General features: G+C 48.2%; 2 protein-coding genes across 2 annotated transcripts; both read left to right on the top strand.

Annotated features, from left to right (window-relative positions):
• Positions 1 to 2,222: 2,222 nt before the first annotated feature.
• On the top strand, positions 2,223 to 6,866 carry zgc:195282 (uncharacterized protein LOC100192223 homolog). The gene is made up of 4 exons (XM_035530095.1): positions 2,223 to 2,510; positions 4,249 to 4,343; positions 5,049 to 5,103; positions 6,110 to 6,866. The coding sequence occupies exons 1-4, from the start codon at positions 2,468 to 2,470 to the stop codon at positions 6,154 to 6,156; spliced, it is 240 nt and encodes a 79-aa protein (XP_035385988.1). The 5' UTR covers positions 2,223 to 2,467; the 3' UTR covers positions 6,157 to 6,866.
• Positions 6,867 to 11,630: 4,764 nt separating this feature from the next.
• melk (maternal embryonic leucine zipper kinase) lies at positions 11,631 to 23,651 on the top strand. The gene is made up of 18 exons (XM_035530091.1): positions 11,631 to 11,748; positions 12,078 to 12,171; positions 12,265 to 12,350; positions 12,580 to 12,696; positions 13,022 to 13,165; positions 13,276 to 13,344; positions 14,163 to 14,255; positions 14,379 to 14,477; positions 14,613 to 14,681; positions 14,865 to 14,963; positions 16,328 to 16,414; positions 16,947 to 17,075; positions 18,832 to 19,005; positions 20,271 to 20,544; positions 21,927 to 22,008; positions 22,189 to 22,336; positions 22,717 to 22,820; positions 23,132 to 23,651. The coding sequence occupies exons 2-18, from the start codon at positions 12,108 to 12,110 to the stop codon at positions 23,307 to 23,309; spliced, it is 2,016 nt and encodes a 671-aa protein (XP_035385984.1). The 5' UTR covers positions 11,631 to 11,748; positions 12,078 to 12,107; the 3' UTR covers positions 23,310 to 23,651.
• Positions 23,652 to 25,652: the final 2,001 nt, after the last annotated feature.

Raw genomic sequence — 25,652 nt, forward strand, 5'->3', positions numbered from 1 at the left:
AAAACAAAACAAAGATTTACTGTAAAAGAAGCGTTCTTTTTTTCCTACATTTAAACGCCACGTCAAAAGGTAATTAGATAGACTATAAAACACATCTTAACACGTAGCTTACACCGTGTTATGAAACACGGTGTTTTGGTTCGTACAAACCGTCATCGCTGGGCACACTGACGCACTCAGCCCGTGCGTGTCGGCGCGGCCCGTGATGCGCTTTGGACCGGCCCGGTATCAGCAGGACCCTGGCCGTCCTGCGCGCCAACCGTGTGGGGTGGGTTGTTGGCTTCAGCGGGCCGGCGCCCCGGCCAAATGCGTAATGAGAAAGGTGCGAATGCTGCCTTTACTTTTGAAGTCTTTGTGAGTCCTGGGGTGTAATGCCAAAGCCTGCTGAGCTTCGCAAACATTGTAACAGGACACACGCGTGCTCACACGCACACACGGGACATAAGTGTTGCCAACATTACACGAGTGTGCAAACATTATGACTCAACATCCCTGCTGCAAGCCCACACCTTCTGCCAGCGCTGTTCTCACGCACGCACGCACGCACACAGATGAGTATCAATCCTGCACAGTCTTGCTCTCTTGGTCCTTGCTGTCAGGCAATGCTGCAGGACGAGCGTGAATGTCTCCACACACTCCCACTCCCACCATGCTCTGCTCCTTCCTATGCTCCAAAATCAGGATTTGGGTCAGCTCCCCTGTGCCAAGCTGATCCAAGGAGGAAGAGAGACTCCCTCACGCCTCTCCTCTCCTCTTTTTCATCCTCTCTCACTGTCTCGTGCAGAACTAGAGAGAACTCTCACCCTCACAGCACGCCATGAGGGCTCCAGCTCTTGTACTGGGCAGAACTCCCATTAAGGTCTTATGGGTAATGTAGGTTTGTTTGGGGTTTTTTTTTTTGGGGGGGGGGGTTGCAAATCCTAATAAGGGCACTATCACCTTTGTTACAAGATATGAATATTCATAAATCACAATGTCATGTAAATGTAAATATACATTAAAATGCTACTGTCTTTGACACTGTCCAATAAAAACTACAAATCTGTTGTGCAGTTTCGGAATCTTTTATGGAATTACGAACTGAATATGTTGAGATATACGGACCAGAGCGGGAATGTTCGCTCGGGGTTTTGCTGCAATGTGTTCCGTGTTCAGCTTTCATAAGAGAACGCAAATCTGACATGTAAACACGCAGTGAGAAATGGGTCGTGCGGGGATGCAAATGACCCTGATGTGCCTAATGTCTGCACTAACATGCCATTCAAAATTGTGGTCAGGTTTTTATTTTATACAAAATTATCACTTGGGGGAAAAAATAATGGTCCCAACAATCAGTGGGGGGTAAAAAAAAATAGAATTTCAGTTTATTTCAGTTGGATGTTTTCGATGCACTTCCACTAAGTGTGGCGTGGCTGGCTTCTGCACAGACTGGACTGACTCTGTATCTGTGGCAGTACTGACAGGAATTCTGGTCCAGTGTTGGGCAGAAAGAGGATTTCTAAGGGACTTAGTGTGCTCTGTCTTTTCTCTCACACACACACACACACACACACACACACACACACACACACACACACACACACACACACACACACAGAGTCCCAGAGAAGAGGCCTCACAAAGACCCTCTCTCTGAGGCCTCTGCCTTGATCTAGTGATGTCATTGATGTGAGAGAGAGAGAGAGAGACAGAGAGAGAGAGAGCACGTGTGTGTGTGTGTGTGTGTGTGTGTGAGAGAGAGCAGTTTGGGTTTCTTCTCAAGCTCTCCCACACTGGATCTGTTTAATGTGCCAGGGAGAGCCAGCAAGGACGGATGGAACCGAGAGCGTGAAATGAAGAAAAGGAAAACAGCAGTCACAAAATGCGACCTGCCGCCGTCACCCCCAGCTCTCGTCTCTTCATTCATTCCCGCGCTCGCGCCTTCCTTCAATCGTCCATTCACACTCCCCCCCCCGACCTCTTCACCTCCCCACTCGCTCTCCCTGTCCTCCGTTCTCCCTTTTCCTCGGCTCTCCTTCTCCGTGTCCTCCCCTCTCCGCCCCTGCACGCTCCCTGTGTCTGCGAGTCATCAGAGAAAAACTCTAAGCCACTTCACACCTCCTTCGGCAGCACGTCCCATTTCCAGCCGCAGTGACCGACCGCAGCTCCGGCCTCGGTCGCCGCAGTCGCGCGAAACCCCGCCTCCCCCCGTCGCGTGCGCTGCTTCTGCCCGGACGGCTCGCTACGCCTGAGTCGCTCTGACTGTTTTCATTTGAATTTTCGATCTCTTGGGTTGTCGTGCGATTGGTTTTTTTTTAAAAATCCTCTTTCTTGACACCGCTTCCTGTGACAGCGCACCTCTCGCCACTTCCTCTCGAAGGCCTGCCACTTTGTTCGTTTTTTTTTTTTTTCTCTTTACTTCTTTCTTTCTGTGGAGCGCAAGCTCGAGTTCCGTGTTCCTCCTAGTGCCATTGGCCACTCCGTCGCCATGGTGAGCTACTGCCCCATCTGTGGGAAGCCCGTCTACTTCGGTGAGTCCACTTTTAGGGGCACGGGGGGTGGGGGGGTGGGGTTGGACATCTGTCGAACCCAAGCCACGATCTTTTAGCTCTTTAGAGTTCATAGCCGAGTTTCCCGTGGCGACGATCAGGTCATCTCCCTTTGCTGCTTACTGTGCAGTGAGAGACTGGAGGGGTTTAGGTGGGGTTCACCATAGTTGCCATAGTTGGTGCTGCCGGACTAGACTGGTGTAGATCGGGTCCCCTGGTAACAGGTAAAGACCAAACCTTTCAAATGTTCAAATGCAAAGCTGTAGCTGGGTGGTTATATGGAAACATGTTCTAGAAATGTCTTCTATTCTCGCAGAGTTCAGTTAGCGAGTGGAGGTTGTGTGAGAGGGGATTGTATATTGCACTAGGACCCAGGGGGATTTGGCCAGGAGTGTTTGGTTACTGCCTTGCACTGCTGGACACATTCAGTGGCTCAGTCCCACACTGGAAGTGCAGTGGGCCTACCACGCCTGGGGGTTCTGAAATAGGACCAGCGTGTCACTGATGTCAGGGTGACTCTCCCTGAGTCACCCAAGCACAGGAAGTGAGCAGGAGGTTTGGGTCTGTGACAGAAATTTGAATTGGCCTCTGAGAGAGAGAGAGAGAAAGAGAGAGAGAGGAGATATAGAGTGTGTTTAACCTGGCAGCTTCAAGGCTACAAGCCACGGCTGCTTTACGAAAGAGCCGTATCGAGCCAAACTGCACTAGAAAGTTCTGGAAGCTCCCACGTGGCTCTAAGCCAGGAAGGACTGTTTCTGTCCTGAGCCCTGTGACTTATGGAGTGTGAACAGCAGGCAGTGCAAGACATGTTCACTCTGGGGCCAAGGCAGAGCCAAGATGGGGCCAAAGTTGAGCAAAAACAATGATCCAAAATGGAGTCCAAATGGACTGTTCACCCAAAAAACGTTGCTAGACATTTGCCATTTTAACTGATCTGAGATCAGAATAAGCTGTACCTCTCAAACAGCTGAGATGAGGGAGTGTGTATCTGTGTGTTTGTCGGTGTCAAATAAATCTCTTGAAAACAACATAATCTCTCACTATTTCTGATCGTTACCTACACCCACACATACACACAGAAAGAGAGAGACGGCTCTTTCCTAATCCTGCTCTGACGTGTTTGCCTTCCAGCTTTGGATTCAGTGTCTTGCCTCTCATCCCTTATCGTGGAATTCTTAGAGTGTTTGCCTTCCTTTTCAGTGGTGGACAGACACTTTGATTTGGTTGGAAGGACACACCCCGGGGCCCCGCACATACCGTTCAGACGCTTTTTTGGTTAAGTCCGTTCTGCGATACTTTTTTCGGTGGTGGGAGAAGTCTAAACGTAGCTGCCAGTCCCCATCGGCTGGTCCATACACCGGTCCCAGGGATCGCTATGTCACGTCACAACCCCTCGCCCCATTGGCTAGCCCACATGTCGGTCGCTGGGAGGGGCTTGCCAATTTGAACGCCCCCCCCCCCCCACCCCACCGCACCCCACCCCAACCAATGGCTTGCAAGCTGTCTTGTGCAAATGTCGGTGCTTTTACCACAGAGATTCAGCATTCAGTCAGCAAAAGGTGTGTCTCTGGGAGGAAGAGGAGGAGGAGGAGGAGGAAGAGGAAGAGGAGGAGGAGGAGGAGGAGGAGGAGGAGGAGGAGGAGGGTTATGGTTAGAGTATGAGCCAGGCCTAGGGGCGAAAGACCTGTCCACCTGACCTTTTGAACTTTGACTCCTTTAGGTGAGAAAAAACGCTCCCTGGGGCGGGATTATCACCCACTGTGTCTGAAATGCCACAGGTGTAAGAGGCAGCTGACCCCCGGACAACACGCAGAGGTACACACACACACACACACACACACACAATCTCCAGTTTAGCTCATCCAACATTGTTGTTCTTACGCATGCGTCTCGTCTAAACCTGGTTCATGTGTGACGGTGTGTAAGGGCGATTTAATATTACTTACTCCTGCCCCACATAGCCACTGAAGGAGGCCCCACCCCTCCACCCAATGCCACGCCCCCTATTCAAACTGTCTCTCAGAAGCCCCTCCCTCCAAAGACATGCAGGCTTAGGGTTTAAGTGCGTAGCCTACACTTGTGTGCAGAACGCATAGCATTATAGACCGTCAGGGAGGTATATTATACATATTTATAGCTGCACCACTGGCACTGGGGCTCTTCTATCTGTTAGAGGCTGTATAAAGTTTTATATGAGGCCATTAAGGTTTGTGTACGGCTTAAATGCGTTGCTCACGGGTGCTAGTTTAAATGTCTCTTTTAAACAGCGCGTATCTTTGGTATCTTCTGCTGTGAATAAAATGCTCTGAGTGGTATGTGCTTACAACTCCACAGCATCAGTCCATTTTTAACACATAAATCATGGAAGATTGAACTGAACCTGAAAATGCAAAATCATTACCCCCTTTAATGACCTGTAAGTTATAGCTGCATGAATGAGACCAATAAGCTCTTACTCTCAGTAATGTGTGTGTGTGTGTGTGTGTGTGTGTGTGTGTGTGTGTGTGTGTTTCAATGCAGCACGACGAGAAGCCATACTGTACTAACTGCTACATGAGAGACTTTGGCCCCAGAGGTGAGACCATGGGGAGAGCATGTGTCACATGCTGCGATCACTGTCTCACACTTTCTCACTCTCTCTGTCTCTCAGTGTCTCCCATTGTCTCCCAATGTCTGTGTCTTTCAGTGTCTCAGTTTCTTATTTTCTTATTTTTCTGTTTCTGTCTCAGTTTCTCTCTTACATTTTAACTTTACTTAATAATAACAATAATCATCATTTGATTTAGTACTTAACAATAATTGAATAACAACAACAGCAACAATAATAATAAATAATTTGTGATTTTTAATTATTATTATTAAACAGATAACAGTTTTAATGTAACTTTAACAAGTGAATAGACATTAACATGATATTGCAACTACTTAAAATGTAAGCATTTAGCAAAGGGGACCATGGGGGTGTGCGGGAAGTTGGGATGAGGAGAGGTTTTTGCTGACGTCTTGCCACATGCGAGGTTGCGGGTTGTTGCGTGTCCTGTGGGGTTATATCATTGGACCAGGGTGTTCTGGTTTTCTCCCTCTGTCTCGTGTATCACGCTCTCGCACTCTTCCACATTTCTGTCTCACATTCTCCTCTCTGCTCCGTTCTGCCCATCCCTGTCTCTCTCTCTCCCTCTCACGCTATCGTTCTCTCTCTCTCTCTCTCTCTCCCTCTCACGCTATCGTTCTCTCTCTCTCTCTCTCTCCCTCTCTCTCTCTCTCTCTCCCTCTCACGCTATCGTTCTCTCTCTCTCTCTCTCCCTCTCTCTCTCTCTCTCTCTCTCTCCCTCTCACGCTATCGTTCTCTCTCTCTCTCTCCCTCGCTCTCTCTCTCTCTCTCTCCCTCTCACGCTATCGTTCTCTCTCTCTCTCTCTCTCTCTCTCTCTCCCTCTCACGCTATCGTTCTCTCTCTCTCTCTCCCTCTCTCTCTCTCTCTCTCTCTCCCTCTCACGCTATCGTTCTCTCTCTCTCTCTCTCTCTCTCTCTCTCTCTCCTCCATCACCCCCCCCTTCTCTCCGCCTCTCTGTGTTCTCCGTAGGGAACAGAGGAGCAGCGTCTCACACGTGCAACACAGAAGCCTCCTAAGGAGCCTCCGCCCTCAGCACCTCCGGCCGCCTCTCCGCCCTCCCCCCCACCCACTACCGCTGCGTCTCCATCCCCACCGGAAACGGGAAGTTGTCCCCTCCTCTTCGCCCTCTCTGTCCCCAACCCGGAGGACTTGTTCACCATGCTCGGCTCCCACAAAATAAAAGTCCTTTTTTTTTTACCCTCGACACATGACCCCCCCCCCTCGACCCCTCAGCCAAAACTCTTTTTGTATGTTTTTGTATGTTTTTGTATGGAGCCGCACACGCAACACTTGACAACATCACCTACCCCACTGTGGCCTACCCCCACCCTGTCTCCTAGGCTGCTCCTCCTCGTCAGGCTGTTCACCGAGGCTGCTTCCAGCACTGGCCGTCATCCCGGGCGACTCTGGTTTGGGCTGGGACGGAACGGAACAATTCTTTTGCATCTGATCTGTCAGGGGGCAAAAATAAGGGGCAAAAGGGCAGTCAGGGGGGGGAATAATTAAAGTCTGAATATGACTTCCTGAGTGTCATTGGTCTGGAAGGCCTTTCCATGTGGTGACCGGGGGAAAATATTGGTAATGAAAAAGAATGTGAATTTGTGTGTTGCATAATAGTAACAGAGTGCATTAAATGTAATCTCTATCAGATTATCAGCAAAGTTATGTGTTTGGATAGATTTTTTTTGCATCATCTCAAGGTTTCATTAAATGTAAATGTATTAAACATCCTGTGTGTTGATTTGATGGGTTTGCCGTGCGGCTCAGCGAAAAGGGGTAACACAGTTAATGAGCTTATGGTGATGTAATAAATGTACCTCACGTTCAAACACACACACACGCGCACACAAATGTCAGAAACAATTTAGCAGTTCAGAACTCATAGCCCTTTATATTTTCATCTGCTGGAGAAAGAAAGGGATAGGGAGAGAGGAAGGGAGAGAGAGAGAGAGAGAGAGAGAGAGAGAGAGAGAGACGGGGGGGGAGCAGCACTCTGGCAGGAGAGAATCTTCACAATGCCAACTCAGTCTGTTGGAATGTGTGTGTGTGTGTGTGTGTGTGTGTGTGTGTGTGTGTGTGTGTGTGTGTGTGTGTGTGTGTGTGTTTGTGTTTCTTGTGAGTTGGCAGCTCTACGCTGGCAGACTTCCTGCTGGATACCTGCTGCTGGTCTTGTCATACAGACACACACACACATTCCAGAAGAGAAGAGTGTGCGTGTGCTGTGGGAGCACACGGGCATATGTGCATGTACAAACACACATCCGTTTGTCTTACTTGGGAAGGGTTCCGGCATCAGTCGCTGTTCTAACCTTGAGCTTGCTTTTATTCAGACAGATAGAGAAAGGGAGAGGGAGAGAGCGAGGGAGGGAGATAGAGGGAAAGAGAGAGAAAGAGATGAGAGAAAATAAAAATTACACCAAAAGGGTAGAGAGATTATTCCAGGGGAGTGATGTGGGGGGTGTGTATGTGTGTGTGTGTGTGTGTGTGTGTGTGTGTGTGTGTGTGTGTGTGTGTGTGTGTGTGTGTGTGTGTGTGTGTGTGTGTGTGTTGGGAGGGTTTCCCCCCTCTGCAGTGCATCTTCGAACCCACCCCCACTTTGACAGGTCACGTGGTCTGTGTGATGCCAGCTGTCTCATTTGCATATGTTTTAACTACCCTACAGATCTATCATTACAGAGATGGAGGAAGCAGGAGGGGAACTCTCTAATCTCTAAGACAGTAGCGACGCTGCTCTCCCTGAACACAGGCCCGATCGGACATACAAAAAGAGCCCCCTTCTGCACACAGCATATTAAATCATCCAATCATAAACTGCTGGTATGTCTCATGCATATATACATACATTTGTGTTCCAATCAGGAGAGGGAAGGTCTGGTTTATGCAAATGAATGCAAGCACAGTTGAATAATTCAGCATCTGTGCCGGGGTAGGAGGGGTCATGTTCATATTTCTCAGTCCCCTGAACGTGTCACGCACAACACACATTTCACAGCTCATGAAGCATCCCCTCGGGCGGAGAGGCCGCCAGAGTCTCCGTAACAGCGGCACGTAACAGCGATGATAAAATGCACTTGAGTCCGGCTGACCTGAGATCGGTTTTTGCTCGCTGGCGCTCGGCGCACATCAAAGGCAGGACTCGACCCAGAACAGTCGGGCTAATGATTCGCCAGGGCTTGAAGCGCGTTGCCAGGCGGCGTTTTCCCACCAGTCCCTGGCTGTTGTTTCCTGTGAAGTCTCTATTGAAGTGTACTGAACCTGTATGTGCTCAGGCCCTAATGAAAGGCCTATCAAAGCTGACCCAGCCACCAATCAGCTCATTGATCTTTTGAAGAAAACGACTGCACCTGCTTGGCCTGCTGGTCGGCGCGGTTGCGGTTCAAAATAGCCCTTAGAGGGGAGGGTGGAGGGGTGGAGAGGGTGTGGGTGGAGAGGCTACAGTCTCGGTCCCGCTATGAGGAACCCGTGGAGGTGATGTCTGGGGGGGGGGGTCATCATTCCTCCACATCTCCCCCAGGCAGTCGAGACGGTATTGACCGAAACTCCCTTGAGGTCTCTAATGTGTGTGTGTGTGTGTGTGTGTGTGTAGGGCTTCTCATGTCTACCATATGGGTTTCTTCAAAGAAATATTTTAAATACATCTGTCTTTCTCTTATGTTAATTATGCATTATGTTGATGGATTATGCTATTTCAAATATTTAAATGATGTCATTTAAATAACATAATACATCAAAAATAACACTGCAAGTTCAGCTCACTGTACTATAAAATGAGTGTATACTGAAGCATATAGAACGTCTATACGACGTTACAGTGCCGACCTCTGCTGGAGAAAAGACTACAGCTTTCAAGCTTCAGTGCTTTGTGTCATTCAGAGTTAGAACATGACCGTAGAATCTTAGGAAATCGTGACGCGTGAACTTGTTTATTTCCTGTGCAATATTGCCCTCTTTTGGACGAATGTATGCAGTGTAGTGATTCTTTCCTACCACGAGGGGGCAGTAACTCTCAAATCTGAGCTACACTCAAGTGGCAAAAAGACATGTTTAGAAACGACATAATATTGTATTATAAGGAAATACACGTTTACAGTTCATGGCCTCTTAATTAAAATTCATTCAAATTATAATTTTATATAATATAATTTTAAAATAATATGATTTATATTATTTTAAATTCTAATTCTTCAAATTAAAAATGCAAGCCATACAATGAAGTCTAGATTTCAGGGACCCTAGTCGTGATTCTGTATTAGTTTATACAGGTCTTAGTAATATAATTAATTAGTAACTGATTTAACCTATTCACCAGATTAGTCAATGAGCCACACCTGATAATAACCCATGTACACCTTATCAATGCTGCATGGGTGGATGATGCCGAATTAAATAGGCGGTGATATTGACTGTTGATTCAGTGTTTGGTGTATTGGGTGTTGGCTAAGAGAGAGTCTTTCATTCCCCCATGTAAACCCCAGTCTCGGTCAACACACATACGGTCCTGCAGTTCACGAACACACATGCACATAAGGACTGCGAGGTCGTGGGTGTCCCCTTTCTCAAGAGAGTGCTCATCGGCGCCCTCTATACACCCTTACTGCGGCCTCTGGCGAGGGCCACAGGCACACGGGCTCAGAAGCCCATCTGTGCGACACAGATGAGAGCCAATCAGATTGGCCAGTTTTGTGTCAGGGAGCAGCAGGCAGCAAAGTGCAGCTTTGGCGGTATTCCGGTCCGTCTCACACGTGCGCTATGAAAGTGAGTGCTCCTGAGGGCGCACAAGGCTGATGTCAGAGGGAGCTCCCGTTTTGATAAAACAGAGTTGAAGATGAAGACGCAGGAGAAGACTGCCCTGCCTCCCAGAGAGAGGCTTTATATGGAGTGTCACTCGCTGGGGCATCTCTGACCTCGTGCCTCTGCCTCTGAGTTAGCAGGTTTGTGGAGATCTGCATTTCCTGGAAGTTCCTACTCAGGGATGTGAAACCACAGGGATGTGTCTGTATGATGAGACCACCCCCTTTACACACCAGATTAAGCATGATGGTAAAATACTGGCTGTTTCTTCATGTTTCTTCTTGGTTTAATGGTGAACCTGGCCACTGAGGTCCAGTGTAGGCAGGGGATTGTGGGTTGTGGATTGACTGGCTTTATAATGATGCATAGTGCTCTGCGGATGAAGTGTGCACTTGATGGCAAGTCGGGGTAAACAGGATCTGTGGCTTTTCTGGTAAACAGATTGGCTTGTGAAGATGACACATGCCCTGTCACAGAACTGGGTGAAATATGGTGACTGCAACTACAAACTCATGTGTTCTTTCTTGAACACACGTTGTCCATCTTGATGAGGTTTTACTTTAGCAAACCTCATCAATATCATCTAGTTACCAAGCACAGTAGGGCCCTAGAAGGGTCAAAGTAGGGTCCTAGAGCTGTGATCCAGTACCATTAAAGTGGGTTCCCCTTAGTGTAGAAGGAAGCCCTCTTCGTCATGGGGAAGACCTTTCTGAAGAGCTTGGCTCATGTAACACACCCAATTCCACCACCTGAAGCACCAGAAAGACCTCGACTGAATCAAGTGAGTTAGATATCAGTTGGAGCAGCTACTTAGTTGCGGCTAAGTAGCTCATCAGGATGAGGGTTGGAGAGTCCTGGCTGTGACGTGAATTCTGAGGGGAGTAACGGGTTACCGGGTAACATGTAACCAGGTCAAATGTAACAAGGTAGCATCTATGGATGTCTTGCAGTGTGATTACTACCTGATAGCACTGTGCTAGGAAGGGCTACTGCTGATGTGTGGGAGTGTTTAGCCAAATGTGTAATGTCTTGGGAGGAGGGGTGAGTTTTGTGACTCCCACTGCAGAGTTCACAGAACAGCATCCAAACACTCTATCAGATACTATCAGACTCTCAGCACTGCAGAGGATCACAGAGCAGCATCCACTTTACCAGACTAACATCAGGCTACTTATAGGAACACGTTACTTGTACAATGTTAGACACACACACACACACACACACACACGCACGCATATATATATATATATATATATATATATATATATATATATATATATATATATATATATATATAGAGAGAGAGAGAGAGAGAGAGAGAGAGAGAGAGAGAGAGAGAGAGAGAGAGATATGTTAATATATATGATTATATATTCCTCTACGTTCTGATATATAATGCTATACATGAATATATGCTATTTTATACGTAATAGCCGCATTTTCCAAAACTGTTATAAAGCGAGAGAGCATAGGTAGATAACTTTATTCTGTAATACAAATGTTATTAACATTTATTTTATTTATTGTTATTTTTAAATGATTCCCCGTACATTTTTAAAAGACCTTAATCAATATTTTGGAGCCAACGTGAGTCGACTGTGCTCACGTCAAAGGACTTTTTTCTGAACGGAAACAGGAAGTTATGTGACGTCTCGAGTGGGAAATTCGAATTTCTTGAGCGTTTGATTTGCGTGAACAATGTTTGGCTGTTTCGTATGAGACCTGTGTGGTAGCTCGCCGCTTGTTTCGCCCACGAAATATTGAAGCTAAGCGTTTTAAACCCGACACTGCCCGGCTGGTAATCGCAGAGACAAGCGGTGAGTATAACCCGAAGGGCTGCTTAGTTCAATTGTTAAATAATTCAATAGTTAAATAATAGGTTAGCTAAGCTAGCCCGATCGATAGTTGTCAGTTGACGTGACAGTTTACCATTAAAACAGTTAGCTAATCAGTTAGCTCGCCTAGCGAGCTATGTCGCTGTGTACATTTAATTGACGTTTCAACGTTTTTATTTAGAAGGGTGTTGTCTTTTATTGTTAGCTAGAACTATATTTGCTAAAGACCGAACAGAAGCAGGGACAACATTTAAAAGAAATTCGCTAGCAAGATAATGTTTACTGTTTTCTCTGTTTCCTCTGACACGCAGGTCTATATATATATAGTTGCTGTTGTAACCATGCCTGTGGACAACGCTTCAGAGCTCCTCAAATACTATGAAGTTTACGAAACTATCGGATCAGGTAACACCCCCACCCCCCACCCCCCCACCCCCCCGCAGCTGTTTCTATGAGAGAGTGAATTAATAAACCGGCTTGTCCAATTCTACACTGCAGGTGGCTTTGCAAAAGTCAAGCTAGGCAGGCATATTCTTACAGGCGAGAAAGTGGCCATCAAGATAATGGACAAGAAAGACCTTGGGGTGAGTTAGATCTCTTTATCACTGTCATTGGCCACCACTGATTTCATTGCAATGTATTATTATATTATTATGGGGACAGTTTCCAGATCATATCCAGCTTGCTCAGAACCCTGTTCTCTTACTGGATCAGTTAGAGGCAATCAGGGGGGAAAAAACCCCCAAAATGTGTGGGTTTTGTTTGGGGGTTTTTTGTTTTTGTTTTTTCCATTGTTGCCGTGATTCTTCACAGGACGACCTTCCTCGCGTGAAAATGGAGATGGAAGCTATGAAGAACCTGAGCCATCAGCACGTGTGCCGCCTTTACCACATCATTGAGACGGCGAGCAGGATCTACATGGTGATCGAGGTGAGTTGCAGTTGTCCCGGTAAATTAGGGGTCACATGATTTTTTTAATGATTTATTTTGAGAAAGTGATGTTATTTACTGTGTGGTTCAGCATGCCTGAACTAAGCAATCATGAGTGCTGTGTGTCTGCTGAGGATGTCATGGGAGCTTGGACTGGGAAGGAACATAGCCTAACTGGTAGGGTGAGGGCTGGGCTTAAGAAGCAAGTAGTGTGGCCTGCTTACACTGGGCTCCAGGCCTGTGAACAGCATTCCAGACCCACTGTCTAACTGACCTGTATCTTTCTGTCTGTCTTTCTGTCTTTCTGTCTGTCTGTCTGTCTCAGTATTGTCCTGGAGGTGAGCTGTTTGATTATATTGTAGCTAAAGACCGCCTGTCTGAGGAGGAGACACGAGTTTTCTTCCGCCAGATCATTTCAGCGCTGGCCTACGTCCACAGCCAGGGCTATGCCCACCGTGACCTCAAACCGGTACATCAGCCAATCAGAGACCTCCAGGGTTCAGCCACCGGTGCTGCTGAGCACCACTATCACTGGACTCTTGCCTGATTTGTAATTTTTGTGTTTATTATTACTCTCAGGAAAACCTGCTGATTGACGAGGGTCATAACCTCAAGCTGATCGACTTTGGCCTCTGTGCCAGACCAAAGGTGAGTAGGCAGCCCTAACGCCAGCCCCCCTGCCCGGATATGTGCAATGTTTTCTTTGTGGAAGAGTTTATGTGCAAACAAGAAATCGGTAAAAAATAAACAAGATGCAAAAAAAAAAACACTTCATATACAACCACACACCCATTATGTGAGAAAAAAGACATTTTAACAGATGAACGGATTGTGTTGTAACTGAATCGGTGGTAAATTGAGAATCTGGTCCCGCGTGGCTTTTTCTGATAATTCTGCTTGGTTTCCTTTTTCTCTGCCATGTTCAGCTCTTCCTCTGCTCTTCCTTCATTTGAAACTTTTCTAAACTTCTTTTCTTCCATTTGTCTTTCTTTTCCCGTGAGTGAAGCACGGGTATAATTGGACTGAAGGAGGCAGCCTGCATGGGCGCCCTCAGAACTTTCTTCTGCTGTCCTTGGGTGAGCCTTTGCGTCACCATGGCAAGCGTCTTGCTGCCCAGGCCCTGATTGTCGGGCAGAGCAGCGTGTTTCTCTGCATTTCTAGAATTGCTGCACTGTAAACGACCCAGCAATGTCCAAAAAAGTGCAAACTAGTGTCTAAATGCAGATGTGGTTATTACATAATGAGAAACCTGTCTCTTACTTTGCCTCGTATTTGTCTTATTGTCCTTATTTGTGTGTACAGTGGACATATTTGTTATAAACCTCCATATTTGCTTTGGAACTGTGTTGCGTTGTGGGCAGATTTGGGTGCAGAACGCGCCATGACCTCATGGAGTGTGTCGTCCGGGTTCATACTGTGTTGCTAAGGAGCCTGGGTTGTGAGTGTAGCGTGTTTTGCCATTTTAGGGCGGCCTGGGGTACGAGCTGATGACCTGCTGTGGGAGTCCCGCCTACGCGGCGCCTGAGCTCATCCAGGGAAAGGCTTACATTGGCTCCGAGGTAAATGTAGGCATACGTGTGGGTGTGTCCAGGAGCCTTTCACCACACAGACTTGTCAGTGTTCATTGCATATAGGCTGACATATTTCTTGTTTTCTGTGTGTGTGCGTGTGTGTGCGTTCAGGCGGATGTGTGGAGTATGGGCGTGCTGCTCTATGCTCTGCTGTGTGGGTACCTTCCATTTGATGACGATAACTGCATGGTCCTTTACAGAAAAATCACAGTACGTGTGGTTCCTGCCTTCGTTAAATGTGATTGGTATCGAGCAGATTTTAATATATACATTTAGTGTCCAAAATATGAACATTTTGAGAAAGGAAAATTTACATGTGTGTGATGTTTATGACTATTTTCCCAGAGCGGCCATTATAAGAACCCCCACTGGTTGTCACCTGGTAGTATACTGCTCCTTAACCAAATGATGCAGGTATGTAGTTTGGGGGGGTGTGTGTGCATGTGTGTGTGTGTGCATACCAGCCAATCAACACAATTCCATAAGCGTTATATATTTAAGCTCATCTTAAGCTGTATTGAGAACTTGACTGTGGTCTACACACTTGTATCTCTTGACAATCGGGTTCCAACCGCACTTCCTGTGCCTGCTCTGTAGGTGGAGCCAAAGAGGCGTTTGACAGTGAGGCAGCTGCTGGACCACCCGTGGGTGATGAAGGGTTACAGCAGCCCTGTGGAGTGGCACAGCACACGCCCGGTAAAACACACACACACACACACACACACACACACACATGCTTGTTAGTGGCTGCTTGTGTTCTCATCCATACTGTCATCAGCAATCATTTATGAAAGCATGTAGACTTGAAATGCTGATCCTGGATCAGTTCTTGTTCTTTGCATGTTAATAATTTCAGCCCTTTGGAAAGAGGGGGATGGATCTGGTGTCAGCGGCTTAACGTTTGGGTCTGTGCATTTTATATGTGACAAATTAAAACTGCACCATCGAAAATTGTTACCTTGTCTGTAACTGGTCATCCAGCCTACCAGTTTCTTATCGCTGATTAAAGCATTGTTTAATAACGCAGCCTAAAGTCTTTAAATACTGCTAGTTGTCCCCAAAAATAGTTGCTCTGAGAATGTACAAGTAATACTAAAACCTGCATTTAGGAGCCAAAAATGTCAGCAGAATGTATAAAGCCAGTCAGGAAACCTCTCGACAGAGGTGGTCCCCTTGGCCTGTCAATCATGGTTTAAGTCCGCGTGTGTTTGAAGGGAGGGGCTTTGGAGAAGGGGGCTCTCGGAGATGGGGCTATAACTCTGGCAGAACTTGGAAAGAACTGCAAGATGGATTTAAACAGCAGCTCTACCCAGCTGTCTTTAAGCCCACTTTGCCTGTCGGTAAGCTCAGAGCCCGTTATCATAATTGCAATGTAATCATGTTTACCATGTGCCTGCAGTTCCATACTTATAGTTTGTGGTTTTGGCGTTGCATTAGCGAACACCGTAGCTCTCCCGGTTCTTCAGGGGTTCTTCACGCTTTGTCGGGTCTACACGCTTTTGACGTAGCGGCGCGCAACAGTGAGATCCGCGCAGCGCGGTTTCCAGCGGGCACTGTTGCATATCCGGAGCCCCTCATCGATCACCACTGACCTGACCTTTTGGTATCGATCGAGCCCGCTGGGTCATCAGTTCAGTCCCGGCATCGCCTGGTGAAGCAGGGGATGGCGAACGGGGAAAATCTCAGAGAACCGCTCGTGAGCTGCCGCACTAAGGGGTAGGCTGGATCCCGGCTGGCCGGGACGTCCGGATACGCCGCAGGTTTGCCACCGTGTTAAATGGAGGGATTGAAGGATTAAGATGGAGAGAGAGAGAGATACAGTAGGTAGGTAGTGTAGATGGAGATACTTTGTATGGATACTGTAGATAGAAAGAGGGATGCTTGATGGATATTGTGTATAAAGAAACCAGTAGAGATGCATAAAATATCTATGCATAGGGTAACTGTCACCTTTATAATTACTTCTGTTTCACACCTGTGTGATTTTGTGTGTGTGTGTGTGTGTGTGTGTGTGTGTGTGTGTGTGTGTGTGTGTGTGTGTGTGTGTGTGTGTGTCTTAGCTGGGTCATATAGATGAGGACTGTATCACTGAGATGGCTGTGTCATTGAGGAGGTCTAAACAGAGCACTGTCCAGCTGGTGTCTGAGGTGTGAATGCACATTCTCACACACACACACACACACACACACACACACACACACACACACACCTTCTTGCAAACGTACCGCCACCAGTCTGCCATTCTCTGTATCTGCCTCTGGGACACCTGCTGCCTTTATCTTGGAATGGGGGAAAAGGCGAGCCTGAAACACCACCATTCCCAACCACTAGGTGGCAGTAAAGTATAACTGACCTGCCCCTGTTGCAGAAGAGGCCTCTTATCCTCAGGCAGATGATACCATCCCACCCCCCTGACCCCAGACACTTCCATTTAAAACAGTAACTGATCCACCTGCCTCGGTAAGCAGGTGTTCAGTGACGACTTGTTGAGCAGAGCTAAAAGAGGACCTGCATAATGTTCTAAATAAACATTCCAGTTAATTTAAAAAATATATAATAAATATATAATTTCATTTCATCAGTCTTTATTCTTTGAAGCACTCATAATTGTCTTATACCTAGCAAGATTAAAAGTGTGTGCGCGCGTGTGTGTGTGTGTGTGTGTGTGTGTGTGTGTAGTGGAAATATGACCAGACTACAGCTACGTATCTGTTGCTGCTGGCTAAGAAGCAGCGTGGAAGGCCAGTGCGTCTGAGAGCGGAGGCACACGGCCAGGAGCCCACCTGCTCCCCTCTGCAAGAAATACAGGTATCACTACACACACACTCTACTACCCCTGAAATACGGGTAACTCCACACGCACGCGGTCTACTACCCCTGAAATACGGGTAACTCCACACGCACGCGGTCTACTACCCCTGAAATACGGGTAACGTGCCACACGCACGCGGTCTACTACCCCTGAAATACGGGTAACTCCACACGCACGCGGTCTACTATCCCTGAAATACAGGTAACTCCACACGCACGCGGTCTACTACCCCTGAAATACGGGTAAGGTGCCACACGCACGCGGTCTACTACCCCTGAAATACGGGTAACGCGCCACACGCACGCGGTCTACTACCCCTGAAATACGGGTAACGCGCCACATGCACGCGGTCTACTACCCCTGAAATACGGGTAACGCGCCACACGCACGCGGTCTACTACCCCTGAAATATGGGTAACGCGCCACACGCACGCGGTCTACTACCCCTGAAATACGGGTAACGCGCCACACGCACGCGGTCTACTACCCCTGAAATACGGGTAACGCGCCACACGCACGCGGTCTTCTACCCCTGAAATACGGGTAACGCGCCACACGCACGCGGTCTACTACCCCTGAAATACGGGTAACGCGCCACACGCACGCGGTCTACTACCCCTGAAATACGGGTAACGCGCCACACGCACGCGGTCTACTACCCCTGAAATACGGGTAACGCGCCACACGCACGCGGTCTACTACCCCTGAAATACGGGTAACTCGCCACACGCACGCGGTCTACTACCCCTGAAATACGGGTAACTCACACGCACGCGTCTACTACCCCTGAAATACGGGTAACTCCACACGCACGCGGTCTACTACCCCTGAAATACGGGTAACTCCACACGCACGCGGTCTACTACCCCTGAAATACGGGTAACTCCACACGCACGCGGTCTACTACCCCTGAAATACGGGTAACGCGCCACACGCACGCGGTCTACTACCCCTGAAATACGGGTAACGCGCCACACGCACGCGGTCTACTACCCCTGAAATACGGGTAACGCGCCACACGCACGCGGTCTACTACCCCTGAAATACGGGTAACGCGCCACACGCACGCGGTCTACTACCCCTGAAATACGGGTAACGCGCCACACGCACGCGGTCTACTACCCCTGAAATACGGGTAACGCGCCACACGCACGCGGTCTACTACCCCTGAAATACGGGTAACGCGCCACACGCACGCGGTCTACTACCCCTGAAATACGGGTAACGCGCCACACGCACGCGGTCTACTACCCCTGAAATACGGGTAACGCGCCACACGCACGCGGTCTACTACCCCTGAAATACGGGTAACGCGCCACACGCACGCGGTCTACTACCCCTGAAATACGGGTAACGCGCCACACGCACGCGGTCTACTACCCCTGAAATACGGGTAACGCGCCACACGCACGCGGTCTACTACCCCTGAAATACGGGTAACGCGCCACACGCACGCGGTCTACTACCCCTGAAATACGGGTAACGCGCCACACGCACGCGGTCTACTACCCCTGAAATACGGGTAACGCGCCACACGCACGCGGTCTACTACCCCTGAAATACGGCTAAGGCGCCACACGCACGCGGTCTACTGCCCCTGAAATACGGGTAAGGCGCCACACGCACGCGGTCTAGTACACCTGCTACCCTGCAAAAGTGCATATTTTCAAAACTGGGTGGGTTCTCTAAAACCATATTGAATATTGCACTGTACAGCGATTTTGAGTGCACGTGCATGTGTATGTTTCACAGTTGAAGAAGAGCTTGCATTTTGGTGAGGAGGACGATGACGAGGACGATTATGATGGTGGTGTGCATCGGGGCCGAGGTGGCTCGTTGGTTTTCCCTCCGGATTGCTATGACGACAGCAGCGCCTGGGTCCCCATAACACCAAAAAACACACAGACCACATGTACTCCACGCAAGGTTAGCTCCATACAGTGTACACACACACCACACACACACACACACACTCTGACTCTCTTCATTCTTTATATATGTATATATACATACACCCACTACAGAGACCATTTTGGTTCTGTACCACAGTACACAGAATTTGAAATAACAGTTTTAATGTCTGCTTTAAAAATAAGTTTCAAAACTGCTTTAATTTTGAAGTTTTTAATTTCCACTGATTAACCCCCCCCTCCCCCCACCACCACCACCAAATTCGGTACATAGCAGATGCTCTTATCCAGAGCAACTTACAAAAGTGCTTTGTCATCTACTCATAGAAGGCATCCCGGCCAGGTTGTGCAGGAGCAATGGTTTATCCTTCCACGCTCAGCCCACCCTCCTGGGTGGTTTGTGCGCGTACGCGGTAATTGACGGGCCAGGAGGATGACCTCCTTAAAATGATCCTCCCGGATCTCCTGACTCCCTTTCTAGCAGAGAATGTTCCTCCACGCCCCTCCCAGCAGACGGCAGAGGATCACAGCCATGGATGTGCGGAGAAGCCTTTCAGTCGTACAGGAAAGGCGGCGAACACGACGGGGACTTCGCCCGAGGTGTATGCGGTCCAAAAAAAAGGCTACGTTTATGATAAAAAGATTTCTGGGACAGAAATGCCTTATGGAGAGATGGGATGAAGGGGAGATTACCCCAGACTAGAGGCGAATGAGCAAAGTGTGGAGGAAGTTAACAACAAAAGAACACCTGCCTTCGCCAGCTCACCTGTGGGACACAGGAAGGGGACGAAGGACTAGGAGGTACCGACTGATTCAGCGTCGATAAACGGCAGAACAGCCGGCGACGGGAGCAAGGCGTCGTGTGTAGCGTACAGAAGCAGCGCCGTGGCCCGTGAGCACTCCTCACAGCACGGCCATGGCTAGCAACGTCCCGCTTAACTCCGCACAGAGTCGGGAATGACCGGCCAACCGGACTGGCCCATTTGAGCCCCACGGAGAGAGGATTCCACCTACTGAGGGCAAAACTGAAGTTGGAAACAGGGCAGGACCAGGCATTGCCGCAGAGATGCCCAGGAACGGGTAACATGCGCGGGCACAGGCTTCGGCAATGGTCCGCAAAGCATGCGCGATCGGTCCTCCGAACCGGGGCATTGGGCACGGAGGTCTGCAATCACCATGTCGTCCCCTCAGTATAGACGTCCAACACCCTCGGGTTGAAGCTCGCGTTCGTCATTTTCAGCGCATCACTGTTCCTTAAATTTCATTCGCTTGGTTTTTCAGAAACCTGCCTGTCAATCATCCGAAAAAAAGTACGGCGACGTCGGCTCCGCCCCAGGCCCCAGACAGGGGAAGCCCCGCCCACAGAACCATGAGAAACGTGAGCGCACCAAAGAGGATAAGGAGAACCTGTTGGTGCCTGCTCCAGATGGCAACGTGTTCGCCCTGCCCGCCCCCTTAACCCCGGCGGCCATTAGGAAAGGCCGGCCGCACAAAGCCGGGCCAACCACGCCCGTTAACAGCAACGTCCTGAACGCGACGGGAGACCCTCGGAGAGGTGAGCGCTTTCGCAGGACGTTCCGGCCTCTCTCTCAAAGCCGTTTCCACCTTGACATGATTCTCTCCTTCTAACAAATGTCCTCTAAATCAAGCAACTTCATCCGTTTCACACTCGTGTGCATTACTGTGTATTGTAGCTAAATAACCCCATGTCTACGCCCGGTCTTAACTTTAGCTTTAGTTACCCAGCGTTTTTCCCCAATTTAAGGTGATTGGGGGGGGGGGGTGTTTTGTTTTTGCGGGGGGGTTGGGGGGGGGTGTTGTTCCTTTGTTTGTTAAATTCATATTAATAAATTCTTACTATAATTAGTATCCCCTTATTGTGAGCATGATGGTCCTTGCAGGGAACTAAATACACATGTCCTGACTCCACTGTGGTCACACTAGTGTTGATGCACTCCTGTGCTCTCTCTCTCTCTCACACACACACACACACACTTCATTCAGCCTTATTCCACCTTAATCACATTTAGCCACAGAGCCGTATTTTCCAAATTTACCTCTTTGTGTCCGTTGTCATAATTATCTTTATAATCTTGAGGTGCTCTGGAGTTTTCCAATTAGGAGCAGGAGAAGAAAAATGAAAAATCGCACAACAAAAGCAATTAGGTTGTTTTATCAGTACGAGTGCTAATATGAAATGACTGGTTATTAATATGGGGCGAGATATTGACTCTCTTGAGATGTTACGTCCCCCCTCTCTCTCTCTCTCCATTTCCGTCTCTCTGAGCTGCAGACTAATGTGGCTATAACTTGAACATGTTTAACTGGGTCCTTTTAAACAAACACCTGCTGTCTGATTAAATTACGCTCTGTTTGGTAATTGTCAGTAATTGGTCATTATTCCGGTGTGTTTGCTCTATAGTGATATGAGAGTTCTAAGTTTTTCTGCAAATCATGCTGTCATTGTGTCATTTGGGTGGTGGGTGGGGTGAAGGGTTACAAACATTTTAAGCCCAAGTCCATAGCAGGCTTAAATTGATAAAGTATAATTAAATGTAAAGGAATTTAAAGCTTTTGATAAGGTTTGATGATTTAATGTGTGTGTGTGGGTGTAGATGAGCTGGCGAGAGGGCAGTGTGTCCTGGGATCTCTCTCCGCTCTATTTCCCAACTCTCGCTGTGGCCACCTCGTTACTGTCACATACTCCCTCCTCTCTCACTGAAACAGACAGGAACTCACCAGGGACCGTGTGTGTGTGTGTGTGTGTGTGTGTGTGTGTGTGTGTGTGTGTGTGTGTGAGAGAGAGAGAGCGCACAAGAGAGCGACAAGTCCCGAGGTGCACGCTGACAGGTGTATATGTCACTTCTCCCAGTGCTGGTTGTTGCGTGTAGCATGTAGTGACACATGTTTGTGGTGTGTGGGTGTGTATCTGTAAAGATGTGTTCCACAGAAAACCAGGGGAGCAGCAGAAGAGTGGACAGCAAGCACTGGAAGGCCTGGCATTCAGCCCAGAGAGAAGGTAAAGAGAGAGAGCGAGCGAGTGAGCGAGAGATGCACTGATGGAGAAGGTCATTAAAGGAACCTGGCAGAGAGGCAGTAGGAGTAATCGTGGGGGGAGGGAGGTGGTGATGTTAAATGAGGTACCTGTCCAATTGCCACACGAACCCTTGGAGAAACCGCCTTTCCCACAATCCCCTAGGTCCCGGTCTCTGGACATGGCAGACAGCGCGCAGAAGCGCAAGGCAGGGAAGGTGTTCGGCAGTCTGGAGAGAGGCCTGGACAAAGTCATCACCATGCTGACGCCCAGCAAGAGGCGGGGCCCACGGGACACGCCCCGCAGGATAAAGGTCCACTCTCCCCTGTGGGGTTTTCCGCAGAGCAGGGTTACTCTGCTGAGCCGAATAACTCGAGCCCAACAGGAGAAGACTTGAGGGATGTTCGTCCTGGCCAGTCCTCAGCTTTCAGCTTAATTTATCTAACCTGAGAGCCTGCTTTGCAAAATAATTTTTTAAGCTCAAGTTCCAACCTTCTTAACAAAATTTCTATCAGGTTTTGGTCATAATTCTGATTTATCATAATTCCGACTGGCTGTCAAACAGAATTCTGTGTAAATCCCTTCAGATGCATTAGGGCAGAAGTGATGTCCAATGGGGAAACTGCACTGTTTTAGTAGCCACTGCTTAACAGTACGTGCTACACGTTTAACGTTAATGTGTGAATTCCTCAGGCGCAGTACAACGTGACACTGACCAGCCAGACGAACGCCGAGCAGGTGCTGAACCAGATCCTCCGGGTCTTGCCAGAGAAGAACGTGGACTACGTGCAGAAAGGGTGAGCACCACGACAAAAGCTCTCCAACAGTCTTAGATGACCAATCACGGGCCACGGACTAGACCCGTCCTTAGAGAGAATTCGAGCATGATGCGTGCAAAATGTGGTCCAATAACACCAGAACCCAGACCTCATCATTTCAGTGCAGTTGGTATGTGTGTATGAATTTTGATGTCTGACAAATGTTAATGAAAAGCCCTAATGGCCCTGTTCGTTTAAACGAAGACCGACGATGTGTCGTGAAAAATGAAGACACAGCCGTAGGACATTTCCGTTCGTTCGCCCACTCACGCGCTCCGTCTGTCCCTCAGCTACACTCTGAAGTGCCGGACGGAGTCAGACTCTGGCAAGGTGGCGGTGCAGTTTGAGCTGGAGGTATGTTTGCTGCAGAAGCCTGAGGTGGTGGCCATCCGTCGCCAGAGGCTTAAAGGGGACGCCTGGGTCTATAAGCACCTAGTGGAGGACATCCTGTCCACAACGAGTGCCTGACCTCACTTCCTGGCCCCGCCTCCGCGGGCCTGCCTCACTTCCAGTTGGCTGGTGATCCGAATACGATGGCTCTTTTGGGCTGCATCTTCTGAATGTCTGTTGCTGTGGACGTTCAGTTTCGAAGGCTGTATTTTATGTTTGAAAAACTATGGGGATATTGACTGTTCCCTGTCCATGGACAAAAGAACTGCAGTTAATGTAAATGTGGAACGCAAGGCTTTGTTTACATGTCCATGGTCTTCAGTTCACTTTTATACTAATACTTGGAAGCATTGCTCTGATCTTTGTGTCTGTCTGCGTGCGTGCGTGTGCTCATGTGTGTTAATATCCATTTTTATATAATTTGCAATCATTTTGTTCATTTATCTCTTGCTTGTGTATGTTTGTATACAGTTTATTTTTAAATATAAATAACACTATAATGTGTAGCAGAATAAAGCGGTTTCTAAACATGAATGTTGGGTGTCATTTATCTTAATGATTAATGTGATCTAGTGTGGTCCGTGGCTTCTGCAGTACAACAGTATATATGCACTTCCTTTTAAAGGCTTAGGACATGCGTTCTTAAATCACCTCCCCTGGCTGCTTTTATGTTTTTATTTATTGCAATCAAAATCTGATTACCACATGCCAATCAAATGCATGACTTAATCTGCCTGCAAACTGGGGTGTTTTAAACAGTTGACCACAGCGTTTAAATACGAAGATATGCAGTAGTGAGATGCCCTCTTGACTTGTTTAAGGTCGATACCGTCTGCCTCCCGTAACCGAGGTCTACGCAAATCAGGTCCAACAACCCCCCCATCCAATTGCTCAGCAAGAGAAATCGTCTCGAACGCGCACGAGCGGGCGGCGTGCTGCGGCGCTCACGCGGAGCTGCGTCTGGGTTGGTTAAGTCCGCGCGGGGGATCGTCATCCTGTATCTGTGCGCCGCGCGCTGATTGAAGCGGAATCCGCCGCCGTGTCACTCCTACTGTGCATATCAGCATAACGACGGCCATTAGAGTGACAGATAGCGGCGCTAGCGTGGCTAGCTCGGGATGAGGTACGTGTGTGTGTGTGTGTGTGTGTGTCGAGGGGGGGAGCTGGTTAATGGGGGGCTGAAGTGGTAATACAGGGGGTGAACTCGCCCCCCTACTGGTAATGGCCCCTGCTGAGTGTTTTAGGGCCAGCTGTGGGAACAGACGCTGGCTGTCACACCTCTCATCTTTTCCCTTACCTTCTCTTCCCACCCACCCTTGCTTTCCCTCCACTTAAACCATTTTGCCTCTTTTATCCTCATTTGGTTTTAAAGGCATGTATTGTTGTCTCCACTCGTGTAGCCTTACACATCAGTATTTTGTTAACTCAATTACTTCCCCACTCCCCTTTCGTAGTCCAGCCGGAGTTCCGTTGGACTCTGGAACCACTGCGGGTCTTACTACGCCTTTACTGCACCTTTAACGGAAGATTCTCCCCAAACTCATATAGCCATGTTAATTATCCGAGCATAAAACGGCTATTTCCGAATACTCTACACACACTTTCCAACATGGAACGGTGTCCATTTTATACGTTCATAGGTATCCTATATGTATATACATAGACTAAGGACATTTGTGAACTGAAACCAAGAAATGTAATAACGTTTACATATTAAGAATCAAAAGGCATAAGGTCATTGTATCGATTGAGAGTTTTTAATCCCTTTACTGACTCTTTATTCGAGTCGTTTGGGTAAATGTATTTCAAATCAAAAACTCCGAGCTAAAAGATCTACGAAAAGCGAACTTGTAGGACGTGTATATTCTCTACCCCCCACCCCCACATAAAAAGAAAGTGCCGGTTGTTTGCCCCGGTTCCGCTCGTGCTTTCGATTGTAGCGATGAACTCTCCCAATTACCCGCTCCGTTTTACCGGACTTTCTTTTTCGCTGACACGAGTTACAGCCAGTGCGGCGTGTTCATTAAGAGATCGAGCCTTGGTCGTGTAATGTAACTGCATATACACAGCTACACACACACACACACACACACACACACACACACACACACACAGCTAATGGGGTTGTAGACCTGCAGTAGATGAGGAAGGCCGTTGGTGACAGAATAAATTACTCGCATCTTCATTCCGTTAGTGCGCGATCGTGTTATGCCTTCGTTTGGTTCCAGTGGTTGAAGAACAAATGAAGAGCTTCATGCGGACATCCATTTTTGCCTACCCGATGGAAGAAAACCAGAATCAGCTACCGCAAAAAAAAAAACCACACACACACACACACAAAAACAGTCGTATAAAAAATAAAACTAAAGAAATAAAAGCGACAGAGGTTCAACAGTTCAAAGTTGCTCTAGTTTCAACACG

Source organism: Electrophorus electricus, chromosome 9, assembly GCF_013358815.1.
Source record: "Electrophorus electricus isolate fEleEle1 chromosome 9, fEleEle1.pri, whole genome shotgun sequence".
Lineage (NCBI taxonomy): Eukaryota > Metazoa > Chordata > Actinopteri > Gymnotiformes > Gymnotidae > Electrophorus > Electrophorus electricus.

What these genes read in the sequence shown, in the direction of transcription:
- zgc:195282 (XM_035530095.1), top strand. Translation starts at nt 2,468, where the DNA reads ATGGTGAGCTACTGCCCCATCTGTGGGAAGCCCGTCTACTTCG. An exon ending in TGGGAAGCCCGTCTACTTCG is followed by an intron (nt 2,511 to 4,248) that starts GTGAGTCCACTT and finishes TGACTCCTTTAG; the next exon opens with GTGAGAAAAAACGCTCCCTG. An exon ending in GAGAGACTTTGGCCCCAGAG is followed by an intron (nt 5,104 to 6,109) that starts GTGAGACCATGG and finishes TGTTCTCCGTAG; the next exon opens with GGAACAGAGGAGCAGCGTCT.
- melk (XM_035530091.1), top strand. Translation starts at nt 12,108, where the DNA reads ATGCCTGTGGACAACGCTTCAGAGCTCCTCAAATACTATGAAGTTTAC. An exon ending in GCCTCTGTGCCAGACCAAAG is followed by an intron (nt 13,345 to 14,162) that starts GTGAGTAGGCAG and finishes TTGCCATTTTAG; the next exon opens with GGCGGCCTGGGGTACGAGCT. An exon ending in CCACATGTACTCCACGCAAG is followed by an intron (nt 19,006 to 20,270) that starts GTTAGCTCCATA and finishes TTGGTTTTTCAG; the next exon opens with AAACCTGCCTGTCAATCATC.